At 46.5% G+C, this 22735-nt stretch overlaps 2 protein-coding genes across 2 annotated transcripts in view; one reads left to right on the forward strand and one right to left on the reverse strand.

Annotated features, from left to right (window-relative positions):
* Positions 1 to 14753, reverse strand: part of SELENOF (selenoprotein F) — a 202082-nt gene extending 187329 nt beyond the window's left edge. The window contains exon 1 of the mRNA XM_078645917.1: positions 14465 to 14753. Coding sequence (XP_078502043.1) covers positions 14465 to 14623 — 159 coding nt within the window. The 5' untranslated portion in view covers positions 14624 to 14753. The remainder of the gene's footprint in view (positions 1 to 14464) is intronic.
* Positions 14754 to 14776: 23 nt separating this feature from the next.
* Positions 14777 to 22735, forward strand: part of HS2ST1 (heparan sulfate 2-O-sulfotransferase 1) — a 372958-nt gene continuing 364999 nt past the window's right edge. Inside the window, exon 1 of the mRNA XM_078645905.1 lies at positions 14777 to 15456. Within this exon, the coding sequence (XP_078502031.1) occupies positions 15333 to 15456 (124 nt within the window). The 5' untranslated portion in view covers positions 14777 to 15332. The remainder of the gene's footprint in view (positions 15457 to 22735) is intronic.

Raw genomic sequence — 22735 nt, forward strand, 5'->3', positions numbered from 1 at the left:
GAAACTAAGATGGCTTAAAATAACCAATAGCCTTATAAGGAGCTTCCACCTTAAAGCATTGAGAGAAGTGACTCAAAGTGTTTGTGATACAAAGTTCAAAACTTTTGTTATGCTCTGCGGTCAAGCACCTGCAAAATTAGATCTTGCGGTCAATAGTTCCTCGCTAAAACTGTATAAAAGAACGATTACTCTCCAATTCGTCTAGTACCTCTCGCAGTGTACTATTTTGATGACAGAGGTGCTGCCGGTTAACTGTTTTATTTAGCTCTTTATTGAAGTTGTAATGCTTCATTGTACGTTGATATTCATTTTCTCTCTCTCTTTCTTTGGATTGCCGTGATTTTAAACTTACTAGATTGCTTGTTTTTGCTTATGATCTGCGATGGGTCTTTGACACTTGTAACTTACTAGATTGCATAGTGTTATTTTTGATTAATGATTTGTCTTTGACATTTGTGTCTACATTGTTTGAATAAATAGTGCCACTCTTGACTTAGTTCCTGCATTTCAAAATGTTATTTTAAATAGCACATTTCTGCACTAAATTCAGTGGTAAAAACCACCCTCTAAGACAAGTTAGTCGACACCGGCCCCAGCTTCGCTCACCTGCGGACTGGATCCTGCGCCATCGACTCCTGAGCACTGTATCATAGTGAATATTTAGTAAAAATTGAGCAATTTTGAGGCTTTGCTGTCAATGCTTTTGAAATAACTGCACTGACCCACTGTATGAATATATTAATACAATAGTGGAATGACCAGCCACCTCGTTTCTTTGTTGTGTTTTTTCGCTACTTAAAAATGATTTGATGAACTTTTCAAAACTAAGCTGCACGACGCAATCCACGAATACTTCACACTGAACGCCGGATCTGTGACAAAATATGCTGTGCTATGGAACGCCTTCAAGGCCTTCATCCGTGGTATATGCATTTCTAAACAAGCTGGAGTCCTACGCTCAATACACAGTAGCCTCACTTGACTAGAAACTGAACCGGCTCAATTGGATGACTCGTCCACCTCACGTAGTGTCTCCCACAAATGCAAGACTCTAATACTCAACTGTAACAAACACGCTGATAGAAAGGCTACCCTACTAGGCAAATACCAGGCTGTACTTAGATATGGTGAGGGAGAACGCCCTGCCAGGACCCTTGCATGCCTTTTATGCCCCCCTCCTCCCCGGGAACAGGGCACATCACATAACTGCGGTGGTCAGACGACTCCATTGCCACAGACAATGCTGACATAATGGCAGACCTAGTTTCATACTATTGAACCTTATATGCGACCAAACACCCCACTGACTTCACACAACATCTTGCCTACCTGGAAGAGGTCGCAATGGTAGGGCTGACTATGGGGCAGGCACAACTCCTCAGCAAGCCATGCACTGTGGAGGAAATTGGTCAGGCCATAGACGTTTTTGAGGGATTGAAGGCTCCAGGCCTATATGGGCTAGCCGGGAACTTCTACAAAACCTTCAAACAAACACTGATACCACACCTATTCGATGTATACGCTGAGTCGCTTGATAGCAGTGTGCTCCCACCTCCATGAGAGAAGCAGCAATCTCCCTTCTCCTGGAGCCGGACAAAGTTCCAACCACTTGCAATTCCTACGCCCCCTCTGCTTGATAAATTTTGATAACAAAATACTTGCTAAGATGTTAGCTAACAGACTATCGCTGCTTCTAGATTAAATTCTCTCACCGGTGCAATCCGGTTTCATCACACATAGATCGACTTCCCTGAATGTTCGGACAGTATTCTCAGTGATTAATATGACTGACTATCTCAGCATCTATGCCTCTTCTCGACATTGAGAAGGCCTTTGACGCCTTAGAATGTCCTTTACTCTTTGCCACGCTCTGTAAGCTTGGCATGCCAGCAGACTTCATCGCACTCCTATATTCTCCCCCCACGGCCAGGCTCAGAGTGAACGGGTCTCTTTCAACCCCCTTCCCAGTTTCCAGAGGTACTCGCCAAGGCTGCCCACTTTCACAAATGCTGTTCACAGTAGCAATGGATCCCCTAGTTAGGCATCTACATGAGAAATATGCACCACACCCTTCGATTCTGCCCAGGACCATTGCTTTTATCAATGTAAGCAGATGACATTCTGCTATTCGTCAGAGACCCAAACACAAATTTGCAACCATTGATTACTGCGATTGGTCGCTTTGGAGACATGTCTGGCCTACGTATTAACTGGGATAAGCCGGAACTATTTCCCTTTACAGACTCCACTACCCCGGCAGATAGCATCTCCCCCTCCGATGGGCACCGGATACCACTAAATACCTAGGAATTACTCTGCATAGAAATCAGGAACAATTTATCTGCCTAAATTACGGGCCTGCCATGGACAAGCTTGCACTACAAGTGGAACGCTGGATCCAGCAACCATTATCTATGGCCGGCCGCATAGCTCTCATTAAAATGAATGTTCTTCCTCGATTCATGTACTTATTCACCAATATACCAATCCCATTAACCAAAGTATTCTGTTTGCAGCTCTGCTGGCTACTGATCCGCCTTGTCTGGGTGGGACTGAGACCACGGATAGCCTGGGACACCCGGACCCTCCCTTACAAGAGAGCGGGATATGCTGTTTCCGACCAACATTTATATTATCTGGTCACACAAACCCAATTTGCCTACCATTGGTTCCAGCCCGATGCTCGCATATCAGAGCAAGATCTGTCTGAGCCCACCCTGTTGGGAGCAATATCCCATCGGGCATATGATTAGATCCTAGCGACATTCAGCTCTGATCTACCACTTGCTGGGCCTGGCGCAAATTGAGCCTACTTTTAGGCTCAGGATCGTTATACTCATCAAACCTGCCCTTATTGCAGAATAAATGTATTCCACCCACAACTGAGAAAGTAGTTCAACGCACACTATGTAAATTACAACTTCACACTATTGGATTGCTTTTTCCGGATGGCCATGCAGTTTCCCTGACTGACCTGGCAACACAGACTGAGATGTCTTACATGGACATGGTCATAGCGACCAGAGTACTCTCCGCTCTACGATGCCCTCCTTCCCCCCTTCTCTCGAGGACTTTACTTCTCTTACACTGCTAATAACTGACCAAGACAGCTCGCATCTAGCCACCAAACTATATCAGGCGTGAATGGCGCTCAAACAGGTGACGGACAGGGGGGCGAGGCACTGCTGGGAAGAGGATCTGGGTCATCCTCTATCCAACAAGGATTGGGCCGGTAGCCTTGAACAAATTAAAAGGGTGTCTCCCAACCACAGACAAACTGCTTCATTTTAAATTAATTTATCAAATACAAATCACGCCGACTGAACTGGCCAAATACGATCCCTCCAAATCACCCCAATGCCCAAAATGACAATTCCCCAATGCAGACTTCGCCTACGAAATGGACTTGTCCACGTGCATCCACTTATTGGACCACAATATTCCAGGTGATTTCAGATATACCCTCTACGCCCCTTTCTCAGTCCCCCAAACTGGCCCTATTAGGATCTTCATCGACATCCCGCTTAGCCACCGAAGATTCACTGCTACAGCACTACTGTTAGCAAAAAGAGAAATTGCACTACAATGGGGCACTAGGCAATGCCCCACGAAGGAACCATGGCTTTGCAGTATGACATACTGTGATATGCAAACTGAGATATACTCCTCGCATCAGCCCCTTACCTTATGGATATTTGGCAGTGTACCGCCCCTTTTTACACCAGACACAACCCGTTTCCCCAGCTCTATCCCCTGCACCCATAACTGATTCGGCACCCACAACCCACAAACGTGCCACATTAGCACCAAGAACCACCCTAATAGGGATACCGGCCTGCTTCATGCTTGCCATACTCAATGTATCAGCGCAGTGAGAAAATCTTTGTATGTATAACCAGTACCCCTCTCGGCGCTGCTGCCAGCATTTTTCTATTCCCCCCTGAAGACTATGTTTTGATCATCTTTCCTTCCCAAATTTGCACTGTCCCCTCTTCTGTTTTTCTATGTGTGTACTAAATACTAAAATAAAAAATACAAAAGTAACAATTCCTTAACTACGGGAATATTTCCAGTAGACCTAAAAAAGAAAACACACATACTCAAGTTACTAAAGAAAACAAACCAATAACTACAGACCAATTACAAACGGACCTTTTGTGGACAAACTAATAGAACCAGCAACATTTGCCCGGATGGCGCAATTGAAGATGATTCCATAGTTTCAGATTTCCAAACAGAATTCAGTCCAGAAAGAAGCACATAATCTGCCCTCATTGCCATCTGGGATGACCTTCAGAAACAGTTGACCGGAATGGGGTTGCTGAACTACTTCTTTTGGACCTCTGAACTGCCTTAGATACAGTGGACCATGACACTCTAAAACAAAGACGTTATAAAGCCGGCAAAGAGGGCACTGCTCGAGTGGATCACATCCTACCTTCAAAACTGAACTAATGCCATCCATAGCCCCCCCTTTCTGATCCAAACCATACTTCACAAAGCAAGTGGTGCTGTAAACTATCATCTCACTCATACTTTTCAAAATCTGCATGAAGTCATTACAGCCGCTAATCAATTAATTTCACCTCACATGCTATAACTATGCAGACGACACACAAATACTCCCCAAACTGAAAAGCCCAAAAGACATTTGAAACGTACAAATTTGCAAACCTTTCTTAAACAGATATATCTTGCATGTACTTATGCATCTTTATATTTATTAATTTACTCCTAATTCAGCATCCCCAATGCTTTACCCTATTTCTCCCCCTATACCTCTCTCAATATATTGTCTACCTCCACTCTGACTCACCCCAGACACCATAGTACTATTATGCTCCCCCAAATAACCCTTTCTAGACTCTTCCCTCTTTGCATCATCTCAAACCTCTTTTACTAATCAGATCGCCCAAACAAGCCCTTCTAAGCTCTTCCCTCTGACTCTTCCTCCTCCACTTTACTCCTCCCAAACCTCCTCTTACTGCTACGATCTCCAAATAAACACTTTCTAGACCCTTCCTTCTTCTATCCCTTTACAATCCTTTTCAATCCAACTAACAGACGCACATGCTCACAGCTCAAATTAACTTTATTTTTTCTATACTATTTCAACACTAATCCTGTTTGAGTTCTGGAGTAGCATGCTACTCGTAAAAAGGGTTTTGACGCCTCAACTGGGGTAGCAAGCACTATATAAATGCAAACCCTTCCCTCTTCTATCCCTCCACTATCCTTTTTCAATCCAAATACCATACTCACATGCCCACCACTCAAATCAATTTCATATTTCCCTAAACTAATTCACCACTAATCCATTTTGGGTCTTGAGTAGTGTGCTGCTCACCAAAAAAGAGCTTTGACGGCTTGTCAGGAGTAGTGAGCGCTATATGAAATTAAATTAAATGAAATATAGGTTTTTATAGAGCGCATGTTTGCCGTGGCGTCTTAGCGCTTGCTGCCGTAGAGTACAACCGGAAAATCAGCCAGCCAGTTAGGTACGGGTGAATAGCCAACTTTTGACTTCTTTCCTGAACTGCAGTAAGTTGTTTTGGATTATAAGAAGCAGGGTCAGGGAATTCCATAGCCTTGGGGCCAGGTGTCGGAAACTTCTACCGCCCCATTTCAACGTCTTTACCCTTGGGACTACAAGCAGAGATGCTGATGGGGAGCCGAGGCATCTCTGTGGGTTATAGCGCTTAATGTATTGGCTGATCTGGACAGGTGGCAAAAACAAAGGAAGGAGTATCCACTATGACTTAGAAGAACAGACGTATCTGGAGGATTGGTTCTTGGCAAAAAGAAGGAAATTCATCCTTTTGATAGAAACCCCTCACTCACCACCTAGTGGTGACATGCTTCATCATTGGGGTCCACCTTGGCGTCCTAGCGACACCAAGGTGTGCTACAACACCTGGACTACAGTGGAGCGGGTTGTGGCTGTAAGTGCAAAAAAATGTTAAAAATTGTCCTGGTTGTACTCAGAAAAAGTAATTTTATTTATAGAGCAACTGAACAATGTTTTAAAATTAATACTGGCGAGATCCTGGTAGGGAGGGTTACGACCCTGGGATCTCTATATGTGTTGGATGGTCAACATGTTTCTACCATAAGGGCTATTGCCCGGTATTCGTCAGGACCAGAAAAAACAGGTGGACAGGGGGTGCGTGCTCCCTAAAAAGCACTCCCGGCCTTGATCCCCTGTGTGCCTACTGGCAAAAAATTGCCAGTGGTAAATGCCGCTCGATAAAATAAGCGAGCTGGCGGGTTAAAACAAGAGACCTGTAAGGAGAGAAGAGTGGATAAAAAGTAATCAGGTATTGAGTGATAGGCTTACTCTCCTGTAACGTCGTGCAGTCTCTCAGTGCAATTGATATATAGTGCCAAATGGGGTGGATGGTTCTCCAGATATACGTAATGCCGAGGTGAGGTGATGCTAGTCAACATCTATGGAAAAGGGTGGGTGCCCGCAAAATGCATACAGTGCTAGCACGACCCTGGGGGGGTGAGGGTATTTGATATAAAATACTTGTGCTACACGGAACAGGTCTGTCACGTGGTGCTTAGGCTACTAGCTGGATATTATATGCCGTGGCGGAACCTATTTCATTGCAGTGGAAGTAAGGTGAGGTGACTTATGGCATAGACGTAACTCGGTAGTGCTATATACATTTGTCAGCGACCGACTCAAAACGTGTAAGTGAATAACATTAGGTCAACAAACAGGGACAAACATACATGTAACACTGAAGGACACACTTAAGTTCAGAATGGCTAGTAAATATGCTTACTCCAATATGAGTACTCTGCGCTTCAACGGGCAGGGCGTAAGGTCAATGCCTGTATAATCACAATTTCTGTAAGAGATAAACAGTGCGCGAGCGGTATAAATCTCTGCGCCGTTCAGGGCGTTTCTAAGGGTGGCGCCCTCGTGGACCCGGTATATGGATGTGTATCCGGGGCTTAGTCTTATAAATCTACTTACAGTTTCAGGCAGGTAAGATCAGAATCGACCTACTCCTCGCGTCCACTGCTCGGCTAGTGGTTCCGATGGCAGCAGGACGCGGTAAAGAGGAGTCGACCGCTTCCGGGTTTGGGCGCGGCCTGGGCGTGTCGGGGGCGGGGCTAGCAGTGCGCAGTGACGTGCTATCGGTAGCTAGGCTACCGTTAGGATGCAGCCAGCAGGTTAGGTGGTGGCACATCAACTAGCAGGGACGGTAGGCTCGCCATTGGAAGCTCCGCAGTGATGAAAAGAAAACAAAGCGTGGGGGCACGCCGGGACTTGCAAAGTGGGAGTGTGCAGCATAGTGGCTATGGGCATATATAATTAACGCTGCTTTGAGACTGAAGACCAGTGTCCGATCGCTGGTAAATGGAGTGCCTCACTATCAAAAGGAGCCTTATTTCAAGGTTGTTGGGGGTGATATATTAAATTACACAAAGTAACCAAAATTAACCGGGTGGGTCAATTCGGAAAAAACGCTGATGCGTCAGAGCGGATCAATGGGGCCAAGGTTGATTTATGCTAAGGTGTTCCGTAGTGCGAGGAACACAGGGCTTAACGTTCAGTGGAGCATGGATTAGGAATATATTAGGAGTGTCGGGTGACAGGGCTCTGTTGTTAACTCTGGGTCTTGGTGGTCCTAGAGATGGGGACTCATTTCAGGACCGAGTTCCATGGGATATTGTCGTTGAGCCCAATTTTATGGGAGGAAAGACGATAGATCCATCGCTGCTCTTTTTCAAAAAGTCGTGCTTGTGCATTGGGACCTGGTTTGATTTGCTCAATTACAGTCCATCTCATGTCGTTGGGTGTGTGATGGGCTGTGAGAAAATGATCTGTGAGCCTAGTGTTCGTTTTTTTGCATCGAATAGTACTGCGATGTTCCGCTATTCGTTGCTTGACCTTTCTTGTCGTCATGCCCACGTAGGGCTTGTCACAGCTACATCGGATGAGGTAGATCACAAAAGTGCTGTTACAGTTAGTATGTGATCTTTGATCCCAGACTTTGCCTTCCTCAAGGTTGAGGGTTTTGGTGTTATTCGTGAGGTGGCAGACGCTGCAATCCCCACATCTGGAATGTCCGGTCACTGGGGGAAGGCCCCAAGCGTTGGTGATGCTTTGGTCGGTAGTCACCATATCCATTCTAGGTCTGGTGTTGACCAAGGTGTCTTTAAGGCTCCGGGCTTTTTTATAGGAAAAAAGAGGTTTGTCCCAATTGTGATTTCCAGTGTTCAGTATTTGCCAGTGTTTTCTGATACTTTTACTGACCAGGTTGGACACCGCATTATATGTTGTCACACATGTAAGTGGAATCTCTTCCTCCGTTCTGGGTGTGTCCTCTAGGAGGGCTTGTCTTGGCTGATTTCTGGCCCTTTTCTGACATCTCCTTGTGATTTTCTCAGGGTACCCTCGGTTGGATAGTTTCTCCGTCAGGTCAGCTGCCTGTGTTTTGTAATCCTGCAGCTCGCTGCAGTTCCTCCTGAGTCTGAGATACTGGCCATAAGGTAAATTTTCCCTCAGGGGGCGAGGATGGAAACTCTCAAATCTCAGCAGGTTGTTCTTAGCGGTGGGCTTAAAGTGGGTTTTGGTCTTGAGCTTGTTAGTGTCTCTTTCGATCTCAATATCAAGGAAGACCATTTTATCTTTGTCCACATTATGTGTGAACCTCAAGTTGGGGTCACACGTGTTAAGCCACCTGATGAAGTCCATTAATGTTTCTTGTGGTCCTTGCCAGATTGCGAAGACGTCGTCTATGTACCGCCTCCAAAATTTGATGTGGTTGTTGTAAGGGTTATTGGGGGTAATGACATATTTTTTCTCGAAGTCATATACGTAGAGTCCCGCTACGCTCGGAGCAAAAACACTGCCCATTGATGTCCCACCTATTTGGAGGTATAGCTTTCCATCATGTTCAAAGAAGTTTCTTTTGAGTGCAAGGGTTGCACATTCTACAATGAACTCTGTGGGTGTGGTATGGTCCCATGTGGAGTTGTCCAGTGTTTGTTTTAGTACTGTGATGGTGGCGTCTTGGGGAATGTTGGTGTACAGGCTCTCTATGTCTAGACTCACAAGGATGTGGTCCGGTTCAATCCTGATGTCTTCCAGCATTGTCAGTAGACTTTTTGTGTCCTTCAGATAGGTTGCAGTATTTTGAACAATTGTTTTCAGGAAATAATCACAGAAGCGTGAGAGGGGTTCCAAAAGCGAGCCTATGCCTGACACGATTGGTCTGCCAGGTGGTGGGATCTTGCCTTTGTGCATCTTGGGGACAATGTAAAAATAGGGGATCTTACCCTCCGTTTTGCAGAGGTAGTCCCGCTTCCTGTTTTGAAATTTGGCCTGATGCCTCTGCTGCTTCCACCACATTGGTTATTTCCACCCTTAAATCATCAGTGGGGTCGGCTGTGAGTCTCCTGTAGTTGGTGTTGTCTCCCAGGAGGCGTTGGCATTCGGTGTCATAGTCTGCCTTATTCATTATTACCAGTCCCCCACCCTTGTCGGCTGGTTTGATTATGATTGAATCGTCATTTTTCAAGTCAGTTAGGGCTTTGTTCTCAGCTTGGCTGTTATTATGGTATTGTTTGGTGACAGTTAGAGCTTCAACGTCATTAAATACCGCTTGTTCGAAGGTGTTGATCTCCACCGGGATTGTGTGTGGCGGGGGCGTGAAAGTGGACCTTAGTCTAAGGCCCGTTTCATTCTTGATTTCTTCAGATTCATTGGTGGTAGTCTTTTCGAAATATGCTTTCAGTTTAAGTTTCCGAAAGAAAGCTGCCAGCTCACAATGTAGTTTAAATTTGTCCAAGGCTGCAGTGGGCACAAAACCTAGACCTTTGTTTAGTACAGTAGTTTCTGTAGTTGTCAGTGTACGTGAAGATAGATTGGTGACTAGCTCCTCGCTGTGCTGGGGCCCGCTTTGTTAAATGATCTGGACAGGTCCCACCCCATGCAGGATCTTGTGTACGATACACATATTTAAACTAGATCCTAGCTGAAATGGGCAACCAGTGTAGTTGTTCCCGAATGACTTTGCTTGTGAGACTGAATTTAGGGTGTTTTAGTAGTAGCCGCGCGGCAGCATTTTGCAGGGTCTGTAGCTTATGTATCACCCTCTTTTTGGCTCCAAGGTAGAGTAGTTTCAGTAGTCCATTTTTTTTCACGAATTGTATTCAAATGCTACGGCCAGGGTGAGGTTCGGAGCGGGGGGGGGGGGGGAACAGACGGCGCCGTTTAGGGTTGAGCGGGGTGTCAGGCAGGGTTGTGTCCTGGCGCCCTTCCCTTCCTTTTTACTCTTTATACAAATGGCTTTGAACAAGCCATGTTAGAGGGGTGCCAGGACCTTCCTCTACTTCACAAATGCCCGATACCTGCTCTACTCTACGCGGACGACGCGGTAATTATTGCTTGTACCCCCCCTGGAACTCCAACGCTTGCTCAATAGGTATAACACCTATACGTCTAATTTAGACTTAAAAATGAATATTAAAAAACTTTTATCATGAATTTAGGGCCAAAACACAAGAAAGGGAGAGATATTTTTATCAATAACACCAAGGGGGAGAACACGAACACATATCCCTACCTAGGAATTTTAATTGATGATAAGTTCACATGGAGAAAAGCTATTGAGAGCAGAAAGCTGTTATTTATTAGGTCTACCTCAGCATTAGTAAGCTTCGCACAGAGGTTAGGCAAAAGACCCCGGGCAGAGATGATCCAGATTTACTAGGAAAATGCATTAGTACAGCCATTTATGGAGCAGGGGTGTGGGGTTACGGTCATGTGGAAGCCCTTCAAAAAGTGGAAAATAGCTTTTTGAGGTATCTCTTAGCTGTCCCGCAAGGTACCTCGACCTTTAGCTGTGACCTAGAACTAGGTTTGCCATACATTACAGACATCGTGAAAATGCAGCCAATTCTTTTGTGGCACCGCCTCTGGTCCTCCCCAAAGACAGTTTTTAACAAACGTTTATTAAATGACTGTCTAGCTCTCGAAAATTCACACAGGATCGGTTGGCTTCCATATGTCAAAAGGTTTTTGCATGTTTTGGGATTAGAAAGATATTATCATCACCCCTCACTTATCGCTAAGTTATCAAGGAAAGGGCTGAAAAAGCTATGCTTTACTCACCTGGAAGATCTCCGACTGATTATTGAGGTCAAAAAAAGCTTGGTTCAACATTCATTGTTGATCCAATCTACCATGGCCATTCAGCCTTATTTAACTTTTAATCAGAGTGGCTATGAAAGGTTCCTGTTGACACGCTTCAGGGTGAACATTTTTCATCGCCTGGTAACCTTTCCAAGAATCTATGATTGGTCGAAGCAGTTAACATCTTGCCCTGTGACGAAGTGTCTACCCAATCGCTAATCCATGTGGTTCTTTTTTGTAAATTCTATAAAGAATCGAGAAAGCACTGGATAATACCAGTTTTAAAAATTTGAGGTTTACGCCAATGCCGTCCTGCCCTAATAGTGCTGCAACTCATGGAGACAGATTGCCTGGCGGCAAATATTGCTAAATTTTTGAAGTTTTGTATCAGCCATAGGTCTAATTTAGAACCGTAACAGTAAGTTGTTCATATTTCTCCAACCCATTCTTTGCTACGGATCTGTATCTGTATGAATATATTAATGGTTTTCACACTACTTTTGTATCTTGAGACATTCTATGTAGGCATGCTTCTCTTTTAAGTCTGTATAACTATTTTTCTGATGTACGTGTCTTTTAACTATGTACTTTTATGGTTTTTGCTATGGAAACCGAATAAAATAATATTTGATTTGATAAAATCAAGACAGTGACAACTATTTTCCTAAGGGGCATAGGAATAAAAGGGAGGATCTTCCGAAGACGGTTGTCGATCAGAACTCCAGGGTTTTTTACCTCCTTTACAGGCTGAGGGCAAGGCCCTGTTGTCCCAGGCTACCAGGCAGAGTTCGAGTGAAATGTCCCTTTCAAACACAACCACTTCCGTCTTCCCAGTGTCCAAATTTAAGCAATTATTCTGCATCCAGCTGATGAAAAAGGATCATCCAAAGGTTGAAATGTGCTGGCACAATCTCTGGTTTAGCATCTAGGGAGACAACAGTTTGCGTGTCGTCGGCGTAGCATATGGCTGTGAAGCCGAGGGAACGTATCAGTTTAGCCAGTGGGGTAACAAATACGTTAAACAGCGTCGGTGAAAGTGCTGATCCCTGGGGAACCACACATGGCATGGTAAAGGGGGTGATTTATGCTCATTTACCATCACAGATTGTTGTCCGTTAGTTAGATATGACCGAAGGATGTCTGCGGCCTTATCAACAATCCCCATTTCGGCCATCCGCTGAAGAAGTATACCATGATCCACCATATAGAACGCGGCGGATAAATCAAGCAAAATTAGTGTGGCCTTCCCTCCCTGATCAAATTGGGCACGTAGATTTTTGGTAGCTGCAATCACTGCAGATTCGGTGCTGTGCTGAAGCCTAAATCCATGTTGTGCTGGATCAAGTTTGTTGTTTGATTCTATAAAAGCAAGCAGCTCCTCATTTAGTGCTTTTTCTAGAACTTTTGAGGGAAATTGCAAGTAGGTAATGGGGCGGTAATTAGCAACTTCCGAGGGGTCAAGGATCGGCTTTTTTAGGATAGGTTTTACCAAGGAGTTTTTCTGGTCAATAGGGAAGTGTCCTAGGTTAGGGATATTATTTAAAAGAGGTGCCAGGCAGTTAGCGACAGTCTTGGGGATCATATGGAGGACCATGGATCCAATGGAGAGCCTGGCTTGATTGCCATGATAATTTTTTTGACTCTATCCTGTGTGAGGGGACTCAACTCTTGTAGGAGAGCTTGCGTGTTTGATGTATCCATCTCATGCTCGTCAGGTCTATTTTTAGTAGTAACGTTAGAGAATTCATTGTATACTTTGACTACCTTATCGTGAAAACATTTAGCAAGTTTGTCACATAACTGTCTGGTGGAATTAAACGATTTGATGTTACCGAAGGTGGCTAATTTGGAGACTGTCTAACAGTTCTCTGGGTGTATTTTTAGAGGCCATGATTTCCCCCGTAAAGAAAGTGGATTTTACAGCAATTATGGCTTTTTTTTTTTATACATTACTAACTCCTCTCCATACTGTTTTTTTTGCCAGACTCTGAGTATTCTTTCCTCCAAAGTTGTTCTTTGGCTCTGCATATTTTCTTTAATTTTTTTAGCTTAGTGTTGTACATGAGGCTGATGTCAGTCTTTTATTTGTTCATGTACAAATTTTGGGGGCTAGCCTTGAGACAGCCTGTTCAATCCAGCGACTGAAGTTTACCGCTGCTTGATCAGGATCTATGTCCATAAGGGGACTCTGATCACAGACCAGTTTCAAGGTCAAGACTGCTTATTTGTTTCCAAGGGTGTGATACTCCAGTTCTATTTGTGCCCTGGGTTCAAGTTGGGGATCCATTGGTGTGAACTTCAAAGAAGACGGCACTGTGGTCTGTCCAAGGCAAGGGTAATATTTAAATAAAATGAGTCTGTGCATGATTAGTGAAGATGCCGTCCAAAGTAGTAACAATTTGTTTTAGACTTAGGCTATTTAGCCGATCTGTTAGCTCCTTTGTTAGAGCACAGTCGGTAGATTCTAAATGAAAATTAAAACCAAACGGTCACTTCACTTTTGGGTGACTATTGAGCTTATGCTCCAGGGCACTCCTGTAGGTCGCCACTAGGTGAACTTTATTGAGAGCACCTTGGGTGCCATTTAGTCGGCACACTTCACTTCCGTCGATTCCAGGAACATTCAAGCCTGGCTGCCGGTAATTAGTACATACCTGCGAGTTGCACCCCTGTTGCCCACAACTAAGCTCCACTGAACATGTACTCTACTTAGTGTCTGTAACAAATGTGAACCCGCAGTTCAATGGCTGCAAGAAGTGGAACTATTTCCCTCCCAAGGATAGTATACAAGAAGATATGAACGACTCACTGGCATAAGTGTACCTGCAGGGTCGCAGTAACAGAAGTGCAGTCCACTACTCATCATGCCAACACCAAAACACTTCCCACATGGTGCACACTCTTACAATCGCAAACAGCAGCAAGTGACCTTAAGTAAATGTTTTCTGTCCATTACTCGTCTTCATTCGATTGGTGGAAGTCACAGCACCACTCTGCTCTTCACGCATGCCAACAAACATCCTTCCACATGTGGGGAAACCACTGGCAAAATTAAGATGTGAAATATCTGGGTGACGGGACAGGGGTTTCCCTGTCAGAGTGCACGTGGTCACAGTTTTCGCCGCTACGCTTTCGAGCCCGATCCCCTTTTCTGAACACATAGCAGGCAGGAAGCGAAGGCAAAGCCACGTCACCCATCATAGATTTCGATTAACACTGCTCCCTCGGGTCCTTGCTACCATTGTGCCGATTCACGCAAGCCCCTTTAAGAACTCACCGAGAAACCCCTTCCATTGCCTGAACACTTACCGCCTGTAAGAGAGCGAACAGCCAAAGCAACCACCGCTCTACCACCACAGCCGCCATCTTCCTAGAACTCTGCCGGCTGGACCGCCAACTCATCTGGAGGACCCCCGAGTGTATGTCCAATAGCACGCCTGAATCTGGAGTTGAAATGTGAATCCGCATACCTGGTGGACGCAAGTACAGCACTGGAATAAATAAAGAGGGCTGTGCTGCGTCAAGAGGTAGGATCTTGAGAACAAATAAGTACAATGAATAGGACCAGACGCTCGTTATTATTCAGGCGCTCAAGAAATAAGCTATGGGCGGGACTTCATCAGTGAACACGTCATGGTCAGGCAACACGTCCAACCAGCATCACTCGGTTGGTTACCTGGACTGGCCCTCACATGGTACCTATACCTAGAGTGCCTGTCCCTGTCATGGCAAAATACGGGCTTTATTATGCCTTCGAGCTGTGGGGTCCTCACTGCAGGTCATAGGTGACATATCTCCGAGACAGACAGGGTCGGGCTGCTCTTACCCACTCACAAGCCGCGATACGTGACGGACTCCTTTCCGGTCTAATCAAGAGTCTGGATGTGAATGCAGCAGTGACTCCAATCACTACCTCAAAAGAAGGGGCTTACCAGCCGCGTTGCTTAGCAACTAGTGGAGGCGGAGCTGGCCAGAAATGTGACGGCGCTGAGTTGCTGCTGGTACTGCCCGTCTTAGTGTCATGGATGCGCAGTAGCTGCCGGTGCGCTTGGCTGAGGCTCCTGCGTGCCACTTAACATCTGTTATTCCTGGGCCCTCTCCTGCTGGCGGTGTACCCGTTCTCCCGACCATGGTGTCTCCCCTTGCCTACGCGATGCTGTGTTGAGATCTCGCCCTCATGGGGCTCCTACGGATCATGATGCCGCCTAAGTTGCAGCTGCTTGGGGTGCTGGCCTTCGGAGTGGCCATGCTCTTCCTGGAGAACCAGATTCAGAAGCTGGAGGAGTCCCGGGGCAAGCTGGGTAAGAACACTCGCGCTGTTAGGATATTGGTGCAAGGGGGTAGAACGGGGTCCGTGCAAATGATAAGTGGGGGTGTTGTGCTGCAAGATGAGCTAACGTGCAAGACGATCAGTGTGGGGGAATAGTGCAAGAGCATCCGAGGGAGGCACCATTGCAAGAGTATCGGAGTCACTGCCTGTGGATATCAGCGGGCAGTGTATTTACTGAAATAATATCGTGAGGGGGTGTGGTGCAGTTGGATCTTACGGTAGTAGTGCAAGGGAACCAAACGGAGCAATCACAGTGCAAGGGGACCAGAAGGGAGCAGTGTGATTAATAGAACCAGGCAGAGAACATGCGAAGAGAGCTGGGGAGGTGAAGGGGGTCAGTGCTATGGGACCAGGTGGGGACAGTGCTATGGGATCAGGTGGGGTCAGCAGGGTTGGATTGGGATTAGAAATCGGCCTGGGCACGTAAAAAAAAGTGGGCCACATTTGAATATTACCTTTCATCAAAACACTGCTTCAGAGAAGTTTTATAAACACCTGAAAACAAGTGAGGCCACTTCTGCTCAGGCCCCCTGCCCCAGCTCAGTATGCACACATTAATTGGCCGCCCAACGAGAGAACGGGAGTGACACCGCTGCCGGTTGATAAAAGGGAGGTAATAGACGCCCATCTGCCTCCAGAAAGGCCGCTGAGGGGCCCGTTGGCTACATGTGAACACACCAGACACAGCCCAAATCGCCCCCCAGGCTGCCAAAAAAGCAACCCACAGCTGGAACTTCGATACCGGCCCCTTGGCCATTGCCCGAGTGCCTGCCTTACCAATCCGACCCTGGGTCAGTGCAAGGGTACCAGGCGGGGGGGGGGGGCAGTGCAAGGTGACCAGGTGGGGGGGGGGCAGTGCAAGGGGACCAGGAGGGAGGACAGTGCAAGGGGACCAGGCGGGGGGACAGTGCATGGGGACCAGGCGGGGGGACAGTGCATGGGGACCAGGAGGGAGGACAGTGCAAGGGGACCAGGCGGGGGGACAGTGCAAGGGGACCAGGCGGGGGGACAGTGCAAGGGGACCAGGCGGGGTCACTTCAGGGGGACAGTGATGGTAGTTCAGGGGGGACCAGGCGGGGTAAGTTCAGGGGGACAGTGATGGTAGTTCAGGGGGGGATCAGGAATGGCAGCACAAAGGAACGGAAGGAGCCAGTGTAACGGGACCTAGGCACGGTTAGTGCAAGAGGACCAAAAGTGATTAGTGCAACGGACAAGAAGTGGGAAGTGCTAGTGGACCGGAAAGTGAACAGTGCTAGGGTTTTATAAGGGAACATTACAAGAGTATCCAAAAGTTACAATTCAGGAATATCTTGGGGACAGTGCAGGGGGGTCTTAGGGCGGCAGTGCAGTTGTATCTTTAGGCATCAGTGCCAGGGGATGATAGGGTGGCATTGCAAAGTGGTGGCAGTTCAAGGTGTCATAGGGTAGCAGTGCTAATGCATGGGGATCAGAGTGTGATAGCGCATGGGGATTATAGTCAGGGCTCAAGTCGGAGTACCACGCGGGTGGATGGCGTCCCCCACTTATTTTACCAGGTGGACGTCGTCCCCCCTGCCAAACAGCTGGACTTCATTCTTTGGCCTCTCTGTCACGAGATCGGAGCCCACAGCACGCTGCTCATGCGCTGGCTTCTCAGATGCAATCGCATCTAAGGGGTGAGTGAGGGGAGGCAATGAGCCTGATGGTGCAAGCCACCTTTCGTGACGTCACTTCCGGTGACAGCATTCCCCCACTTCTTTTTTTAGGACTTGTGCCCTGATTATAGTGTGGCAGTGCTTGGGTATCAGCGCTTGGGGATGAGTGTGGCAGTGCAGGTGGTGGGGATGAGTGTGGCAGTGCAGGTGGTGGGGATGAGAGTGTGGCAGTGCAGGTGGTGGGGATGAGAGTGTGGCAGTGCAGGTGGTGGGGATGAGAGTGTGGCAGTGCAGGTGGTGGGGATGAGAGTGTGGCAGTGCAGGTGGTGGGGATGAGAGTGTGGCAGTGCAGGTGGTGGGGATGAGAGTGTGGCCGTGCAGGTGGTGGGGATGAGAGTGGCAGTGCGTGGGTGGGGATGAGAGTGTGGCGGTGCCTGGGTGGGGATGAGAGTGTGGCGGTGCGTGGGTGGAGCAGAGAGTGTGGCAGTGCGTGGGTGGAGCCGAGAGTGTGGCAGTGCACGGCTGGGGCTTAGGATGTGCCAGTGCCTGGGGCTCAGTGAATGGTTATCAGTGTGGCAGTGCATGCAGATCGGAGACTGGTAGTGCCTGCGGATCAGTGCATGGGGATCAGAGTATGACCGTACAAGGAGATCAGAGTGTGGCGATGCATGGGATCAGTGCGCGGGCATGGGGATTACTGCATTGGGATCAGCGTGTGTGCAGTGCATGGGGATCACTGCGTGGGGATCAGAGTGTGGCAGTGCGTGGGGATCGGGCGGGAATGCTGAAGGAACAGATGACTGCAGATTAGCAACAAATCAGAGGGGCAACTGGATCAAATGGAATGGTGCACAAGATCATAGAAGGCAATGAAAGTGGGTTGTGGGGGCCATTGTTAGTGACAGGGCAATCCAAGGCACAAATTGATGGGAAGTCTTTGCGACCAGTGAGTAGGTAGTGCTATGGGACGAAGGGGGCAGCACTAGGTTGGTAGAGGGTAAAGTACTAAGGAAACGAGGGGAAAAGAGTATAAGGTGAGCAGGGTGGTGCGAGGGTAGCAGATGCTGAGGGGCAGTGGTTGCAGTGCAAGGGATATAGTAGAGTGGGTCGTGCAGTGCACTGTGAAAGAGATCACAGTGGGATCCAGTGCTAGCAAAGAGGACGGCAGTGCAGAAGAGTACTGGGCGATGCAGCATCATAGGGGTACTGCAGCACACACTGATTTGCAAACCGGGATTATGTGTTCCTTGAACTGGTGCACAGAGCCAGGTTCCGAAGGCAAGGAGGTGTGCCTCAGTGCCCTTCAGAACAGAAAGGAGTGCGGCAGATGGGGATTCCTGGGTGATAGGGACACGCTTAGGATGTGTGACGGGTGCAACAGGTGGTGGCGTCTTCCCGAGCAGCATTGGGGACGGCGTACACTGTACTGGACAAAGCCCCAGTTGCTTATGGATCCCAGAGGTTCAGGAGAACACCGGCCCTGTAGATTCGGTGGCCTCCTCCGAGCACAGACGTGTGCGCGGGTGACTCTGAAAGTTCATGTATTTATATCCAGGCGCCTGGAAGCTCGCCCCTTCGCCCGGTGCCAGACTGCCCGTCGGACAGCTGCCCTCTCCGGGTTACGGCAGGGTATACCCAGCAGTGCAGACAGACGCTCCTTATTTGTTGCATGCTGCAGAGCTCTGCCAGCACAGACATTCGGTTACCTGGACTTTTGTACACCGAATACAGATCGTCACAAATTACTGATAAATGAAAATACAACTTTATTCGGAAAGTTTGTGTAGGCGGAATAAACTGGCCCCAGGCCAGTGTGCTTTAGTTATTGCTTGGAATATTAAGCATGCAATGTATACGGTGGGAGGAAGTAAAATAGAAACACGCCGACCTTTTCTGTCGTGTAAGAACCCTTCTTTCAAGTACAGACGTAGATCATAAATATTGTCGAAATCGTTTTTATTTCCGCTTTTGATTTTGTCTTGTCGGGTAAAGCCAGTGTAGATCAGTTTGTAGTTTCCAACTGTAGCATCTATTAATTTTCTACTTGGATGTTGCAGTATTATTATTCATACATATTCGTTGTCCTGGTTCGAACCTCTAATCTAAGGAAATCTCTTTTTAAAAAGTTGATTTTGTAGTGCATGGACTAGCCACTGTCGTCGATGGCCTAATGCAGATCCTCAATTGAGTGTGCGGCGCCGTTCCGTATGTAGTCAAAGCTCATTCCTGGTGCAAATGTACTCCACCGGCAGTTACCCTCCTTTTTGTGAAAATACAACCGTCCTATGACGGTTAATTCCGAGAGTTGAAATGCCTCAGATACAGCGAGTCTCCTGTTCAGTGACACCGAGGGAGAGGCAGGCAGCTAAACGAGCCTTCTTGCCGAGAACAAATGTAACTGCGCATAACTGGTTAACCTGCAAATGTAAAGCGTGCTTGGAAGCTGGTATTGCTTTTTTTAATTGATTTATGGACTCACTTGAAGCCTTCCTGGTGACAGAAATGTATTCTTTTTGAGTGGTATTGCAGGGGTGCTATCAGCTAAGCTGTGAACTGTGTGCGACAGTTCTAAAAAAAAAAAATTGCACTACGTACTGTCTGAGTATTACTAAAATCTATGTTTTGAAAGCATTTTTTCACTTAAACCATTTTGCGCCTAACTTATACTGTGTGTAATGAAAGTTTAAAATAATGACAGTCCTTTCTGCCACACACTTGGGCCTTGCCGCACTAAACGCACAAGTCCGTATTCTCCATTGCACCAACCAGGATTCAGTTATGTCTCTCTGGTGCAGTACATTAACTAATAGAGATTTCATAACGAAGGATAGTGCATTTCACACTAAGTAGCATAACTTCACTGTAATTTTCATTTAAGCTGTGCGTTATTTTATGTAGTTACCTGTAAGTTAAAGACCCCAAAACGTTACAGAATATTTTGTTTTTTAGCCACTCCGTTGTCCCAGCCCCCACTGCATGCAGCATCACAGCACCTATACTTTTTTTAATGCACTTAGGCCACTGCCCACCACAAACCTTCATGTTATGGGGTTTCTTGATTTTTCTGGCTCGGAAATGTACCTTCCGCCATGCCTAATTTGAAAAGATTAAGGGCAGGCCCCCTAAAGTTTTTCTTTGGAGCCGGCTACCTGAGCTCTATGTGCCAAGGTTACTGATCAGACCCCCCAGGATATAGCGGCATGGATTGGCAAATTTAGCGGCACAAAAATGAAAATTTAGCGGCACAAAAATGGAAATTTAGCGGCATTTAGCGGCATTTTATTTTGTGGTTTTTGCAACACCAAACACAGATATCTTACTGTTTGAGTTATTTGACAACATGGAGCTATGTACATTTTGTTTATTTACAATTCAGCCCATTTGTTTTAGTTAAAAGGCATGTTCTCTAAAATATATAACCTAGTTGGAAAACATGCCCAATTAGGCAGTATTTACTTTTTGGTTTTAAATCTAAACAGCTATATTGAAAATGTATTGCACTTTTGCCTGTAAACACCATTGTAATAAAATGTAAATGAAAAATGAAAAATAAAAGTAAGTGGTGACCATAAGCGTAAATATTTAGAGCTGAGAGAACGTAACCCTGCCATTTTAAGAATTCTAGAAGACTTTGCTATTCTAAATGTTCAGCCGATTGCATGCTTGGGTATATCTTTTGCAAGAAACATTTTTTTTCTGTCCCTGTATCATAAATGCATCGTGCTTACATTGAAGACCACCTGGAGACTTGTGCATCCTCGCAAGGCATTCTTCATACATTGTCTCAGTTTTTTTTTGTGTTGTCAGAGTCAAATCTTTACCTTATTTACAGTGGTGAAGGCACTTGACCAATTAAATTGAAGGACGCTGTAAATCCAGAAAGTGCTTGTTAATATTATTTAGAGTTTTTATAAAGCGAAATACTCATCCTAGTGGGATATCACTTCCTGACGTTTCGGAAAGCATTAGTAAATGATAACGAAAAATAAACCCCGGTCCCCCACCTGCATAAATTAAGCACTGCCCCCACTAGTGTTTCAAATTCCATGCTACATCAAAACTATCAGACCATAAAAGTCTTCACCCCCTTGCCTTGAGAGCAACGGTTCACACTGATGATTAAAGAACCGTATTATATCAAGCTCACAATAAAAAATAAAAAAAACAGCGAGCCGTAGAGCTATGCCATTCAGGCTTCTTCTATCTAAATGAAAGTGCGCCTCGCCATGACAGCTTTTCATTCCTGCACCGCCATAATTTACCAGGTAAAGCACATTCTTTTTAAGTGCTACTTTGCTCTTCCGTGCGCTCTTGCATCTTTTCTGCTTTTGTGTCATCTCAGAGTTGCGCTCCGCTTTTAAAATCAAAATGAATTCGCTGACAAATGGGACTGGAAGATAAAATTACCACCAAGCTGGAGTTTAAATTGCGTTATACAATAAGCCAAGAACTATGAATCAATAAAACATTAAATTATTATAATCTCAAAGGGAATAATGGCAGAAATGCACTGCGGCTGATTAGATTGCGCCGGCAAACTACTACTCCGGCTTAAGCAGGGCCCTCAACCGCTGCAGCCACAGAGCTGTCATGGCGGTGAAATTTGTTTAAGTTTTTAAGGCTATTCATTTAGGAGAGCGGTGGCGCGACAACAGCGAGGGCCAGTGTTTCAAATATCAGTGTCTCGTCACACAATTGTATCTCAAATGAGGCAGCACCACAAACACACCATCGCATTCATCCCGGGGAGAGGGCAGAGATGGCGCACGTTATCCGCCTTGGCCGAACCACAGCGCTTCCCTTTCGGTCGGCCACATCTCCACTGCCCCCCTCCCACCCGGGCAGCGCTCTTCCCTATGTGTGCGGCGGGCGGACTTACCTGTGTTCTGCTCGCCCTGGTCTCTGAGGAAGGGTCTTCGTGTGTGTCGCTGCCGCTTCGTGCGCTCTCACCCTCTTGCTGCTGTGGTGCTGGTCTTCTCCCTCGCTCGGCCACCGTCCTCGACCGCAAATCATTCCTGGGTCAATCCTGGGGGGAAAGGGAAAATGGGTGCCTCGCGCTCCTTCTTTTAAGGCGAAAACGGGCGGAAAGACGGCGAAAACGGGCGGACGGCAAATTTCGCGGGCTTTTTTGCAAATATCGCGGCATTTCCCGAGATCGGCCGATTTCGCGATTTTTTTGCAAATCGCGAAATCGCGATAAGCTGGAGGGTCTGACTGATTACTACGGTTTGGCTTATCTTGTTTCCAGCCACGTGCTTCTTTCCTCCAACATCCTGCACTTCCTGTCTTCTTATCTCAATCATGCGGTATCTTTAATCCCTGCTTTCTCCCTTTCTAACTGTTTTCCTATCTTTCACCTCTTCTTTCTGCCTTTGTCTCTCTTGTTGATCCGATGATGGAAAATAAGTCACTAGTCCAACAAGCATTGGCATAGCAATCTGTCTTTTATGGAAGAGCAATTTTCAATGCCAATGTGTTAAAGCCTTGTTGTACACCAGCATGGCTGTTGTTCAGCATGGCTAAAAGTTAGTGTTGTCTTGCGGAGTGAAGGCACAGAGAGTAGAGGGTAGTGTGGAGTATGCATAGTATGGTAGTGCATTGCCATTACAGACAACA

This window comes from Lissotriton helveticus, chromosome 1_1 (genome assembly GCF_964261635.1).
Source record: "Lissotriton helveticus chromosome 1_1, aLisHel1.1, whole genome shotgun sequence".
Taxonomy (NCBI): domain Eukaryota; kingdom Metazoa; phylum Chordata; class Amphibia; order Caudata; family Salamandridae; genus Lissotriton; species Lissotriton helveticus.